Here is a 15,690-nt window from a genome sequence, read left to right on the forward strand (position 1 = left end):
GAGTCTGCATCGACTGGTTGGGTCAGCATCGACTCGTTGGGTCTGCATCGACTGGTTGGGTCAGCACTGCTTCTGAACTCTGTTCTTTGATTTTCAGTTCTTTGGGTATCGAGTCTCACTTTGGTGCCCGGATCTTGTTATCGATTCCCATTTGATTGGCATATTTGGTGGAGTCAGGCTACTCCTTTTCATCCCTGCTTTGTCTCTTTTCTGCTTCTGCTTCGCATTATGCTGTCTGGAAGTGTCGTCATAGAGTACAGCACATGCACAGGGCCTATAGGACTTTAATTTCAGCTGGCCTCCCAGACCAGTGCGGTTCTCATTTGACTGGCCTTCATTAGGAGACACTTTGATGTGAGTTACCAATAAAACTAGACAAGATTATCCTTCATCTAGATTCTTGTTCTGAGAGTTCGGTTTTGATCCAACGAGAGCCTTCTCTCTGGTGTTACACCTGCCTGGGGAGACAGGTTTTCAGGTACGCATTCAGAGGCAGCTCATCATCAAGGTGCGAGGCTCAAGATGCAAAGAACGCAAGCGTTGCTTTCAATTGTGGCCAGCTCATATGGGGTTATTTAAGTCAGGTTTTTCTACTCCTCCAAGAAAAACCCCTTTTTCTTATATGTACACTTATTACAATTCTAATTCCAGTCCCCACTTCTCTAAATGGCATAATTTCACCAAAGATGATCTGGGCCTTCGATGGCCATGCTGGGAAACGCTGGACTTAAACAATTAGCTGTGAAGCTCCTTAGAAAAGAAAGAGAAACTGATTTCTCAGATGCAATGGATAATTTTTGAATTGGTATGCAAAGGTCTGTAAATGAAACTCAGTTCTAAAATTGCTTCACTCTAAGAGTCTTTGGTTAAAGCCAACGAGCAACCTGAAGACTTAAGCAACAACAAAGACCATCGTTTCCTTGGTAAGTCCTGCTCCTACTCGTTCTTGGTTTCCAGTTGTCTCTCTGTTCAGTTTTTCTTCCTCTCCTTTATTCTGCTCATCTTTCTTTTTCTGCTGCTCGTTTTTTTGCCTTCCCCTCATGCAGACCCCCTGTCTTCCCCAACAGTCCTCTTAAAACCCAAAATGCCATTTGCTTCTGAGGATGCATCCCTCCCATAAGCTAGGTATGTAGGCAACTGTAGAATTGAAACCTTGGATCCAAGACGAATTAAGAGCTATCACTGAAGATTTCTCTAAACTCAAAAAGAAGAGCAAATAGTCATAGAATAATTTGGAATTTTGGGGGGTGTCTGAGACCCAGGAGTACCTGATCTATATCAGTTTGTACATATGTTGGTTGGAACATCAGATACTGGATAGCAAAGACTGATCGAACTGACGCAGAAAGTTCTCTTTCTACAATAAACCTGGGAGTCAAAAAATCCCAAAACAAAACGCAAACACCAGTAAAATACATCAAAGATTCAAAGTTTTTTCAAAGTTTCAAAAAAGACACATCTGAAACATTTCCAGAAAAAAGTTGACTGGACCTTAATTCAATCATGTGAGCAAAAAACAAACAAGATGTAACTATATGAGGTAGTTGGAGTTGGGGGTAGACTAATAAAAACACCATCTTCTTTCTTTTACACAGAGTCTCCCTCTGTCGCGCAGGCTGGAATGCAGTGGCACGATCTCATCTCACTGCAACTTCTGCTTCCTGGGTTCAAGTGATTCTGGCCCCTCAGCCTCCCAAGTAGCTGGGATTATAGGCGCGTATCACCAAGCCTGGCTAATTTTTGTAGTTTTAGTGGAAAGGCGGGGTTTCACCATGTTGGCCAGGCTGGTCTTGAACTCCTGGGTTCAAGTGATCCAGTTGCCTCAGCCTCCCAAAGTGCGGGGATTACAGGGGTGAGCCACTAGGCCTGGCCTAGAAAATACCTTCTGACAACACTACTCTTTCTACATGAAACCCTGCCATCTTTGCTTAACTTCTTCCTTGGACCAAACATAGTACACAAGAGGCAGGTGTTTTGAATAACCCACACATTTTTTTTTTCCTCTCTTTCTCACTTAACCTTAAGCTTCGGACCCTTGACTGAAAAACATTCCCTCCTGCTTTGTGAAACCATTCCTACAAGTTTAACAGGTAGAGCTATGCTTCACCTATGGAATCGTAATATTAAACGCATACCAGAGGAAAGATTTCCTGAGGTTTCAGAGGATTCTATTTACAATCTAGTTGCGTCTGGTTTTTCTAGACCTTTGACGTCTGCACTGTCCTTGATGTATACTTCAGGTGAAGATCTGATTCTGTACCTGACGCTCTCTGGGCTAAGATTCCCACTGACAGAAAAAGTGATTGGACCAGAATCTATTAAAATTCAGATGTATCCTTCCAAACTTTCCCAATATCTCTTAAATCCAGGAGCAAAGGAAGCCTGAAACTGACAGCTGAAGGCTTTATTTCCTAAGGCTTTTTTTATAACCTGCACTGCCCCTTGTCACACTCCTCACCTGCCAATAAAGAAATCAAATGGATGGATATTGACTCTTTCAAGATCTCAGACACACAAATAAAATTGTTATTCTTACTTTTCCTTAGTGCCCAACCCAAATACTATCTTGTTATCAGTTCCTCCCCAAACCACTTGCTTCGCTGTGGTGGGTAATTGCTCTGCCTTTCCACCGTTACATTACACCAGGGTAGTCAATACCTTCTGCCCTCATCTTAGAGGACGACAGGGGGATTCACTGAAACCCATCCCTACTTTCCTATGTCCTTAACTAAGAACTGAAAGATCCAAATTTCTCTTGTGATTCAGTTCTGATATGATATATAGATGATCTTCTATGTTGTTTAGAGAAGTTGGTAAAAAGATTCCACTTACTCTCAGCCTTAGCAGAAAAGGGACATAAAGTTTTAAAACACAGAGTTTTGCCAAAACATAGTTCATTTAGGGCAGGGGGAAAGCGTTTTCTTCTAACGGGCTAAGTACCATCCAGACTTATCGTAGGGCACCAGAAAACTACCCTTAAAATGATTTCTAGGTCTAACGGGATGTTCTTGTCAGCCGTTGCCAAATTTTCCCGAGATTGTGACGCCTCTTTATGAAATCGCCAAGTCTTCAGTAAGAGTTTCTCTCTTCTGAGAGCCCAAGTATAGAAAAAGCCTCCTATAACCTGAAGACAGCTCTTCAACAGCCTCCTTCCCTAGGCATCCCTAACTGAAACCTTTGTCTATTTGTGCATGAGTGTTCTGGACAAATCTCAACATTTTAATTCAACTTCATAGGAACTATCGAAAACCTTTCACTTACCCTCAACTGAGCTGCAAATCCAAGGTTGTCTTAGGACGTTACCACCTCTATAAAACTGGTCAGATCTTCTGCTGAATTAGTTCTAGGCTCTCTGCTTGACCTTGTTCTGCTTCCTCATGCAGAACAGACTTTACCACCCATTGAGGCACAATTTACCTCCTAAGAGTTCTGGCTGCACTCTCCATCTCACGTTACTATTGGCTGCTGCAGCGCCCTGAATCCTGCCACCCTCCTGAACTTATCAAAAGAAGGGGAACTTCATGAATGTCTTACCTTAGTTAGAGAAATTTAAATACTTTGCTCAGATTTACTAGTAACTCTCACTGAAAATCCTGATCTTGGCTGGATGCGTTGGCTCACACCTGTAATCCCAGCACTTTAGGAGGCTGAGGCAGGTGGATCACCCGAGGTCATGAGTTCAAGACCAGCCTGGCCAGTGTGATGAAACCTGTCTCTACTAAAAATACAAAAAAAGGTTAGCCAGTTGTGGTGGTGGGCACCTGTAATCTCAACTACTCAAGAGGCTGAGGCAGGAGGAGAATCACCTGAACCTGGGAAGTGGAGATTGCAGTGAGCCAAGATTGCACCACCATTGCACTCCAGCCTGGGTACAAAGAGCAAAACTCCATCTCAAAAAAAAAAAAAAAAGGAAGAAAATCCTGACCTTATGTTGTATGTTATTCGTTGATGGATCATATCTCTCTGGTAATCGTTGGAACTCAAGATGGCCATTTGGTGGCCTCAGGTGATTTCGAATGAGTGTCAGCTGAATTTCTCCATGCAACTACTCATCATGTTAAAGACAAATAGATTATTACCTTAAATCAACATTGGTGAGGAAACTTTAAAAAGACAGCTGAGATTGTTTTCGGGGTCGTGTGTTACTTGTGAACAACATAATCCTGGAAAGATTTTAAAGGTGAGGCATGGCCAAGAACCAAGCCTCAGAGACCCTTTGAACGCTTTCAGATGGGATTTGTCTGTTTTCAGAATGAGTTAATAATTTCCTTGCTGAAAATATCCAGTCCTTTCAGGCTGTAAAAAGCTGTTTAATTTTATGTTTCCAACTGGGGTATACAAACTTTGATAATTTTAAATTTGAATTCAACATCTTTTGAAGGTTAATGAGCCAAATACTTGTCATCTAAAAAAGACTAGTAGATATCCAAATATGTAACCCCTAATCAACTGACTGAGGCATACAATTTATAGGAACTATAATAAAAGAACTTAATAAGGTATTATCCCTTCTCAAAAATATACTTCCTTTACCACCCACAAACTTTTGTAAAAGTTGAAAGAACCAATGGCATCCTTAAGTTAAAATTAGCAAAACTTTCATAAATCCTTGCACTTCCCTGCTAGAGGTAGTCACTCTAGCTCTTTCAGCCATATGATCCATTATCTCAGGGTCATATTAATTATCATCTCATGAACTGCTAATGGGAGGATTCATGCATTTAGAAGTTTCATCCAGATGCTAGATTCTTCCATGCTGCATCCAGATTTGGGAAAATATTGCAAGGAACTTATGTACCCAGTGGTATCACCAACAAGTTAAGGCCACCTTCCTACATCTTCTTACACGGGCTCTTCAGGAGCAGCCGTCAGGAAATTTCATCTATTGAAATACACGTTGGATAAAAAACTGCTCTTGAACTTCACCTTATCAGATACTGTTAACAAGCAATACAGCAGTGAAAATCCAGCAGCCCAATCCTCAACTTTATGTTTCATCCCTAAAGAAACAAGCCAGAATTCCACACTTTTGGAAGACTGCTCTATAGGGCACCTCGTGCTGAGAATTCTCAGAGATCCTCAAGAAGTAGCCTATCTTTGGCAATAGACGTTTGACCCAAGACCTTTCAAACAAGCAGATGTCCTCTTAAGGGACAGCTTCTACCCAGCACGGTGAACCAAGACCCCTAATTCGTCTTTTGTTTTTGACGTGCTTGTTGATAATCCTTCTTCCGTTTACTATAGACCGCTGGTTATTTTCTACCACGATGGTCCCTTTGCTCTTTTTGCCTCTCTTTGTTGTCAGATCAGAACATACTTATTCTTTTTTTGTGTGTGTATTTTCTTTTTTTTTTATTGCATTTTAGGTTTTGGGGTACATGTGAAGAACATGCAAGATAGTTGCATAGATACAAGGACAGAAAATGAAATACCGCATGTTCTCACTCATAGACAGGTGTTGAACAATGAGAACACATGGACACAGGGAGGGGAGCACTACACACTGGGGTCTGTTGGGGGGAACAGGGGAGGGACAGCGAGGCATGGGGAGTTGGGGAGAGAGAACATACTTATTCTAACACAATTCTCAGATTATCCAAAGCAGTAGCCGCCGCCATCAATCTTGCTGACTGATGGATATGTTATCCATCATTGAGCCCCTAAGATAAAAATGTGTGGGTGATTCCAGTCTCATCAAATGAGACCAGAGGCATTTATAGCCCGTGGTGGTTTCACTTGCACCTACTAGAAAAATCACCTTGAAGACATTAACCCATGACTTTGCTAGTTTCTTTTCTCCCAGAAAAATAGTAAAGTACTAAAATCTATTCATCAGATTTCGGGTAATTCTAAATTTGAATTCAACAACCTTTGAAGGTTAATGAACCAAATACTTGTCACCTAAAAAGACTAGTAGATATCCAAATATGTCACCCAGCAAATGCAAGGCCTTGGTTCTGACTTCATGTCATAAACATCTTTTTTTCTTGCATTTACATGTGGTCTCTAAGGCTATTATTTCCTTTGCAGCCAGGACACATTGTCCTTTTTACCTCAGACTAACACTTCATGCACTTCAACAATAGTATTCCGAGAGTTGTCTGTGTACAGAGACTCTAACTCTATAAATCACCACGGTTGAAAATTCTGACTCAGATGCACACTCCAAAAGGAGGCCACCTTGATTATTCAAGGGCTCTATGTGAAGGAATTACTGACTCATTGTTTATGCGAACAATCAGAGCTGTCTTCTTAGTGCTGCGAATCATACAGACGGAACGAGACCATAAGAAACTTATCATTCACTCTGGCAGAAGTTATTAATGATACCCCCTCAGCCCTGGAGGGAATACAGGTCAATGTCAATTCATTGGCATGAGCAGTGATGGGCAATTTTACTGCTCTTGATTTCTCGTCTGCTAGTCACGGTGGTGTGTATGCCACTGTTAAATACACTGCTTTGAGGGTGGAAAGTCTCACAAGTGCCGAGGCAGGAGACCAATGCCTCAGCCAGGTCCCGTTTAATAAATACAATACAGAAAGAGGAATCCCGTTAGGACTAGGTGTCAGAGTGACTAGATATTAGTCTTACTGAATATTAAGTATCATGAGTGACTAGATATTAGTCTTACTGAATATTAAGTATCATGAGTGATTAGCTATTAGTCTTACTGAATATTAAGTGTCACGAGTGACTAGATATTAGTCTTACTGAATATTAAGTATCACGAGTGATTAGCTATTAGTCTTACTGAATATTAAGTATCATGAGTGATTAGATATTAGTCTTACTGAATATTAAGTATCATGAGTGATTAGATATTAGTCTTACTGAATATTAAGTGTCACGAGTGACTAGATATTAGTCTTACTGAATATTAAGTGTCACGAGTGACTAGATATTAGTCTTACTGAATATTAAGTGTCACGAGTGACTAGATATTAGTCTTACTGAATATTAAGTGTCACGAGTGACTAGATATTAGTCTTACTGAATATTAAGTGTCACGAGTGATTAGCTATTAGTCTTACTGAATATTAAGTATCACGAGTGATTAGCTATTAGTCTTACTGAATATTAAGTATCATGAGTGATTAGATATTAGTCTTACTGAATATTAAGTGTCACGAGTGACTAGATATTAGTCTTACTGAATATTAAGTGTCACGAGTGACTAGATATTAGTCTTACTGAATATTAAGTGTCACGAGTGATTAGCTATTAGTCTTACTGAATATTAAGTATCACGAGTGATTAGATATTAGTCTTACTGAATATTAAGTATCACGAGTGATTAGATATTAGTCTTACTGAATATTAAGTATCATGAGTAATTAGATATTAGTCTTATTGAATATTAAGCCTTGATTAAAACCTTCTTATACTTTATGCATAATTATCTAGGAACTTCGGGTTGCTCTGGTCAGGGACTGATAAGGGACACTATGAAATGTGGCCACGAGGCAAGAGCATTAATTCCTGTCGAACATGGAACATCGATTGGTGGCGATCAGCAGAGATAAACTGTTGAATGCGGAAACCAAGCTCTCTGTCACACCTGCATAAGGGTTGCTGGAGGGCATCTAAAACCTCTGCGGTAGTGCCAGTTGTTGGAGAAGCACCCGCTACTCAGCAGACCTTGGAGAGGAACATTCCCTGTCCTTGGGTGAGTGGAAGAAGGCTCCACTCCCCCGCGCCCTTGCGGAAGGACTGATATCACTCAGCCCGGCCTGCAGCAAGCCCGGGGCTCGTCTCTATGTGGTGCTGTGCTATATTGGCTGCAGTCTGTGTCTGCTTTCACTCCCTACTTCTGCACCGGTTCCTCTTGAAGATAATTTTTGAAGCCTTTGTTCTTGCTTGGCAAGTATAACATGAAGTGCTGACTCGTCTTGCTGCCCTCTGCTTTGGCTGCTTCTAAGTTCTGGGTCCCTTGTTCCTTAGACACGAGATCTGCTTGAAGACTCACCGTACTTACCCTGCCCGCCTGTTTTGTACCTAATAAAAGTCAGAGTGTCCAGACACTTGGGGCCTCTACTGGTCTCTCCTAGAACCAGTGGGAGTGGACAGCTGGGCCCAAATTCTTTTTCTCCTGAGCTCGGTGTATTGTGTCTTTATTTCTACAGTCTCTTGTCTCACACCCGCAGAGAAGGGCTGGACCCTACACTTCCTGCCATGTGAAACAGGCAAGGTAAGGCAGGCTGAACCACATCTGAACAAAAGAGCGAACTGGTTCTTTAAGATTGATCTCATGGCCTTCAGGACTTACTCTCTTGGCCTGGGTTAGCCAGCTGGTTCTGAAGCATCTTATGCGGACCGTTAGTTACTGTTGTTTATGTCAACAGCCATCACGATGCTGGCTCTTTGCATTCTATCTGAAGTTTTAGCTGTTTCTGTGCTGCTCTTTCATCAGGTATCATGATGAAGACACAAGAAAAAGCTCAAGAAGATCTTGCCATATGTTTGACTATGGAGATAACTGGAGGATCCCCAAGTGGTAAAGGTATGGATGGATATTTCGCCTTCCCTGAATTGGTCAAGCTCTTGCAAGTGAGAGAATCCACCCCCCCCCCCAAAAAAGGGCTGAGGCCAGGTACAGTGGCTGACACCTGTAATCACAGCACTTTGGGAGGCTGAGGCGGGTGGATCACCCAAGGTCAGGAGTTGAAAACCAGCCCGGCCAACATGGTAAAATCATGTCTCTACTAAAAATACAAAAATTAGACTGGCATGGTGGTGCACATCTGTAATTCCAGCTTCTTGGGAGGCAGAAGAATCGCTTAAACCCAGGAGTCAGAGGTTGCAGTGAGTAGAGATCATGCCATTGCACTCCAGCCTTAGCAACAGAGTGAAACTCCATTCCCCGCCCCACCAAAAAAAAAGAAACAAAAAGAGAAAAGAGAAAGGGCTGAGAGATTGAGGATTCGAAGGACAGTTGGACCAACCTCTGCAGCAGTTAGCCCAGAATGGTCAAGGCTTGGCCATGGCTGCCAGCTTCCCTCCTTCCCCACCCCTCCGCCCCCGCTGAAACCCACCAGATAGTCATATGCCTTATATCCCAGTTTAGGCATCTTAACTTACAGTGGTACTCAAGATGGGTATTAAGGAAAACCCAACAATGTAGTAAAACTACACACACACACACACACACACACACACACACACACACACGGGAAATGAATGAAGATCACTCAAATGAGAATAAACAAAGGCCATTTATTCAGAGCCCGATATACATAGTAAGGGATTTCGCATGTGGCAGAGACTCAAAGACAGGCAAGGGAGTGGGAAAGGTTTATAGTGAAATAAAGGGAAACTTACAGGAATGCTCTGATAAGGGTATAGGGAATCTGGATGCGCATTACCAACACGGTGAAATCCCGGTTCTGCTGAAGCAGAGTGGCAGGACATCTTACGGTTTGGGGAGCATGTTTGAATCACATTTGGAGCAACCAGAAAAGGCCAAACAAATAGCTTTCTAAAGGTATAACGACAACCAACTTTATATATTTAAAGCATACCGTTTAGTAAGTTTTGACACACACACATACACACACACACACACATACATACACACACATACACACATACACACACATACACACACACACGCACACACATGCAAGTCACCTATGTTATATACACACGTGTACCTGTGGAACCATCACCACAGTCCACAAAATAAATATCCATCACCTTCCAAACGTTTCTCACTCTGTTAAGTCTACCTTTACTGCCCCTCCCTGCTCCCTTTCCCTTCCTAAGGAACCACTCACCTGCCATCGTTCTACATCAGTTTTCATTTTCCGGAGTTTTATGTAAATGTAATCGCACAGTATGTACTTAAAATTTGGCTTCCTCCACTCAGCATAGTTATTTTGAGATTCATCTATGTGGTTTTGTGTATGAATAGTTTATTAGTTTTTGTTAATGTGCAGTGTTTTATTGTATGGAGATACAATAATCTATTCTAATGTTTTCATTCATCTGTTGATGGGTATCTGTTTCCTTACCCCAGTGACTGGCTATTATGAATAAAGCGGCTTTCATGGATAAGTCTTGGTAAGAACCTATTTTTTTTTCCCCTTTAGTAAAGATCTAGAGATGCAATGACTGGATCATGCAGTAGTGTGTTTTAACTGTATGAGAAACTGCCAAATTATTTTCCAAAGTTGTGAAACATTTTGCATTCCCACCAGCACTGTATGAGAGCTCCACATCCTCCACATCCTCAGTGACACTTGGCGTGGTCACTCTTTTCGTTTTTAGCCATGCCAGGAGGGGTGTAGCGGTGTCTCACTGCACTGTTAAGTTGCAGTTCTCTAATGACTAATGATGGTGAGCACATTTTCAGATGGTTACTTGACAGCTGCATATCTTGTTTAATGAGGTGCCTGCTCAAATCTCTTGTCCAGCCTTTAAAAATTGACTTGTTTTCTTATGGATGAGTTTAAAACACATTTCTGATATGTCTTTTAACCAGGTATATATACTTTGCAAGGATTTTCTCCCAGTCTGTGGCTTCTTCGATCACTTAGCAGGTGATTCAAAGAGGTTTTTAATTTTTATTAAATCCAATTTATTGATTTATTATTTTATGGATTGTGCTTTTGGTATTATATCTAAGATATAAACCACATATTTTCTCCAGCGTTTTCTTTTAGGAGTGTATTGTTTTAGATTTTACATTTAGGTCAATGACATGTTTTTGGTTAATTTTTTTTGCATATGGTATAGGATATAGATCCATTATTTTGTACATGTATATACAATTATTTAAGAAATATTTACTGAATGATCTGTCCTTTCTCCACTGTATTATGTCTGCATCTTTGAGGAGAATCAGTTGTCCATACATGCATGAGTTTATTTCTGGACACAATCCTGTTTCACTGATATATTTGTGTATTTTTCAACTAATATTATGCTTTTTTGATTATCGTAGCTTTATAATAATTGTTGAAATTAGGTAGTTATAGTAACATAATTTTGCTGTTTTCTAAAGTTGTTTTGTCTATTCTAGGTCCTTTGCATTTTTATATGAATTTCAGAATCAGCTTATTAATTTCTCCAAAAACCTTTTGGGATTTTGATTGGGATTACTTGAATATATGAGATCAGTTTGAAGTAAGTGACCTCGAACAATATGGAGTCTTCCAACCCATGAATGAGGTATGTCTTTACAAATTTAGGTCTTTAAAAATATCTCTCAGCAATACTTTGTAGCTCATAATACACAAGGCTTTCATATCTTTTGTTAGATTTATATCTAAATATTTAATTTTTTGATGTCATGAAACGCATTTAAGATATTCTATTTCTAATAGTTCATTGTTAATATGTGGAATTACACTCAATATATACATATATTTTTTTTGAGACGGAGTCTTGTTCTCTCGCCCAGGCTGGAGTGCAGTAGCACAATCTCGGTTCACTGCAACCTCCACCTCCCGGGTTCAAGCAGTTCTCGTGCCTCAACCTCCCAAGTAGCTGGGACTACAGATGTCCACCATGATGCCCGGCTTATTTTGTATGTTCAGTAGAGACGGGGTTTCACCATGTTGGCCAGGCGGATCTCAAACTTCTGACCTCAAGTGATTGGCCTGTCTTGGTCTTCCAAAGTGCTAGGATTACAGGCATGAACCACTATGCCTGGCCTACACTCAATATTTGTATGTTGATCTTGTATCTTGCAACTTCTCTAAATTCATGTATTAACTCTAATGGCATTTTTCTTTTTACAGATTCATTCTTTCCTTCCTTCCTTCCTTCCTTCCCTCCCTCCTTTCTCTCTCTCTTTCTTTCTTTCTTTTGACAGTCTTGCTCTGTCATCCAAGCTACAGTGCAGTGGCATCATCATAGTTTACTGTAACCCTGACCTAATGGGCTCAAGGGATCCTCCCACTGCAGCTTCCTGAGTAGAACCCCTGGGCTCAAGTAATCCTCCTGGCTCAGCCTCTCAAATAGCTAGAACCATAGGCACAAGGCACTATGCCAAGCTACCTTTTTTTTTTTTTTTTAGAGACAAGATCTTGCTATGTTGCTCAGTCTGACCTCAACCTCCCGGCCTCATGCAGTCCTCCTGCTTCAGCCTCCTAAAGTACTGGGATGACAGGTGTGAGCCACCATGCCTGGCCTCTTTTTACAGATTTTGTTGAGTTTTTACAAAGACATTCACTCCACTGGGAATAAAGACATTTTTCTATACAATCTGAATGCTTTTTATTTATTTTTTCTGTCTGATGGCACTGACTGGAACCTCCAATACAATGCTGAATAGATGTAGTAAGACTAGACATTCTTGTCTTCTACTGATCTAAGAAGGAAAGCATCCAGTCCAGTCTTTCACTATTATGTATCACGTTAGAAGTAGGTCTTTTGTAGATGTACTTAATCAGGTCGAGGAAGGTTCTTGCTATTTCTAGTTATCTGAGAGGTTTTTTTAAATTGCATTTTAGGTTTTGGGGTACATGTGAAGAACATGCAAGACAGTTGCATAGGCACACATGTGGCAGTGTGATTTGCTGCCTTTCTCTTCTTCACCTATATCTGGCATTTCTCCCCCTGCTATCTCTCCCCAACTCCCCACCCCCCGCTGTCCCTCCCCTATACCCCCCAACAGACCCCAGTGTGTAGTGCTCCCCTCCCTGTGTCCATGTGTTCTCATTGTTCAGCACCCGCCTATGAGTGAGAACATGTGATATTTCATTTTCTGTTCTTGTGTTAGTTTGCTGAGAATGATGGTCTCCAGGTTCATCCATGTCCCTACAAAGGACATGAACTCATCATTTTTGATGGCTGCATAATATTCCATGGTGTATATGTGCCACATTTTCCCTGTCCAGTCTATCATCGATGGGCATTTGGGTTGGTTCCAGGTCTTTGCTATTGTAAACAGTGCTGCAGTGAACATTCGTGTGCATGTGTCCTTATAGTAGAACGATTTATAGTCCTTTGGATATATACCCAGTAATGCGATTGCTGGGTCAAATGGAATGTCTATTTCTAGGTCCTTGAGGAATCGCCACACTGTCTTCCACAATGGCTGAACTAATATCTGAGAGGTTTTTATTAAGATTGGATATTGGATTCCTTCTTTTACAAAACATTAGGACACAAACACAATTTAACCAAGTTCTTACCACTTAAAAACCAGGTTGGCCTATTGTCCAGTTTCCATCATTTTGTTTCGTATTTCCACTTGAGACCTCATCAGAATTTCATTTACTGCTAGTACTTTGATGATGACCCCTTCAGACGGAGACGTTTGTTTTTACAGCTCTCCTGTTCTTCTGAGCCCTTTATGGTCACATCCCTATGGTCCAGCCTTTCCCAATTATCCAGTTCCAAAGCTGTTTCCACATTTTTAGGTAATTGTTAACAGCAGCACCCCACTTTTCAGTACTGATTTCTGTTTTAGTCCATTTGGGCTACTATAACGAAATACCTCTAACTGGGTAATTTATAAACAACAGAAAATTTGTTTCTCATGGTTCTGGAGCCTGGGAAGTCCAAGATTAAGGCACTAGCAATTTCAGTGTATGGTGTCCTCATATGGTGGAAGGGTGAATGCTCTGTCTTCACATAGCAGAAGGGCAAAAGAGGCAAAAGGACCAAACAGGCTTCCTACAGCTTTCTTTTTTAAAGGTACAAACCCCATTCACAATGGGCAGAGCCTTCAGAATCTAATCACCTCCTGAAAGCCCCAGCTTTTAATACCATCACACTGGCAAACTGTCATATATAAATTTTGTGGGGACACATTCAGACCATAGCAATGGCTTGTTTACAAGTGTGTTTTTTATTCCCCAAATTTTGAGGAATTTTCCAAGAATGAATCTGTTATTGATTTCTAATTGAATTACATTATGGTCAGAGAACATACCTTGCATGACTTGAATCCTTTTGAATTTATTGGAACTGGTTTTATGGTCCGGTTTATTGTGCATATTCTAAACTTTCTGTATATGCTTAAGAACCATGTATATCCTGTTGATTGTTGGAGTGTTCTATAAATGTCAATCAGGTCAAGATTGTTCAAGTCTCCTATAAACGTGTTGATTTTTTTGCTTACTTGCATTATAAATTATTCAGAAAGGGGCACTGAAATCTTTGACTATAACTGCGGATATTTCAATTTCACACTGCAGTACTATCAGTACAATCTCTGACAATGTGACAATCTCTGCCTTTTAATCAGAAAGTTTAGGCAATTTACATTTAATATGATTCAGGATATGAGTCTGTCATCTTGCTATTTTTTTTCTATTTCTCTATTTTCTTAGTTTTTTCTTGTTTTATACTTTTAGATTAATCATGTATTTGTTTCATTATCTGTTATACGACTTTTGTAAGCTCTTAACAATAACTTTTATTGTTTTAGTGGTGGCTTTAGGGTTTATAGTATTATATCTTTAGTTTATCATAGTCTATCTTTAAGTGGTATCAGGAATAGTATAAGGGTCAGGTGCAGTGGCTCACGCCTGTAATCCCAGCACTTTGGGAGACCAAGGAGGGCAGATCACCTGAGGTCAGGAATTCAAGACCAGACTGACCAACATGGAGAAACCCTGTCTCTATTAAAAATACAAAATTTAGCTGAGTGTGGTGGTATGCACCTGTAGTCCCAGCTACTTGGGAAGCTGAGGCAGGAGAATTGCTTAAACCTGGGAGGTGGGGGTTGCAGTGAGCTGAGATTCTGCCACTGCACTCCATCCTGGGTGACAGAGTGAGACACTATCTCAAAAAAAAAAAAAAAAAAAAAAAAAAGGCATAGTATAAGGATTCTAGGTTGAGAGTTTGTTTTCTTTGAATATGTTTGAACTGTTATTCTGTCTTCTTGCTTCCTTTGATTCTAATGAGAAACACCAAGTTCCCATTGTTCTCTAAACTTCAGACACACTGGACTTCTTCCTGTCCCTTGCATTTTCCATGTCTTTGCATATGCAGCTCCCTCTGCAGGAATGCTTTTCCCTTCCCCACTGGCCTACTCCTGTCTCAGCTTTTCTTAGTAATTCAAATATTACTATAATAATAAGCTAAGTATTTGGTTAGAGTGCTTCCTTCTTAGCACTCATCATAATTTTAATTTGATATTTTTGTCATTGATAACTCTCTGCTACCATGCTGTAAGTCCTACCTTGCCTGTTTTTCACCCTCCATACAACCTAGTTCTCCAGCACATTTGTAGGTTGTAATAAGCATTTTTTTTTTTTTTTTTTTTTGAGACAGGGTCTTGCTTTGTAGCCCAGGCTGGAGTGCAGTGCCACGACTGGCTCTCTGTGGCTTTGACCTCCTGGGCTCAAGCGATCCTCCCACTTCAGCCTCCTGAGTAGCTGGAACCACGGGCATACTGCCAAGCCCAACTAATTCTTTAAGTTTTTTGTAGAGACGGAGTCTTGCCATCTTGCCCACACTTGCCTCAAACTCCTGGGCTCAAGCAATCCTCCTGCTCATGTCTCCCAAAGTGCTGGGATTACAGTACTAAACATTTTAAACAAATGAATAGAGATAAAAGCAAATTAAGTGAAATGTGAAGTCTGGTGAGGCCAGAAACATCTTTCTTTTAGAGAATTCTGGAGGCACTGGCTAATGCTACATGCCTATTCTTTAACGATTTGCCCTGAAGCTTGCAGACACCACACTTCCGGAGAGCAAGAAACACCACCACCTTAGACTCAGAACCCGAGCTA

At 40.8% G+C, this 15,690-nt stretch overlaps 1 protein-coding gene across 7 annotated transcripts in view; it reads left to right on the forward strand.

The window, feature by feature from the left end:
- The first annotated feature begins 906 nt into the window (after nucleotides 1–906).
- Nucleotides 907–15,690, forward strand: part of SPICE1 (spindle and centriole associated protein 1) — an 89,117-nt gene continuing 74,333 nt past the window's right edge. For 6 of the 7 annotated variants that reach the window (XR_013527754.1, XM_078352349.1, XM_078352351.1 and 3 more), the window contains exons 1-4: nucleotides 7,759–8,189; nucleotides 8,412–8,501; nucleotides 10,017–10,060; nucleotides 11,022–11,170. Coding sequence is in view for 6 of the 7 variants with exons in the window: in XM_078352349.1 (XP_078208475.1) it covers nucleotides 11,162–11,170 (9 nt within the window). In the remaining variant the exon portion in view is untranslated. Of the gene's footprint in view, nucleotides 924–7,758; nucleotides 8,190–8,411; nucleotides 8,502–10,016; nucleotides 10,061–11,021; nucleotides 11,171–15,690 lie in introns of those variants that run through there. The other variant, XM_078352350.1, reaches the window with a different exon arrangement.

Source organism: Callithrix jacchus, chromosome 15, assembly GCF_049354715.1.
Source record: "Callithrix jacchus isolate 240 chromosome 15, calJac240_pri, whole genome shotgun sequence".
NCBI lineage: Eukaryota > Metazoa > Chordata > Mammalia > Primates > Cebidae > Callithrix > Callithrix jacchus.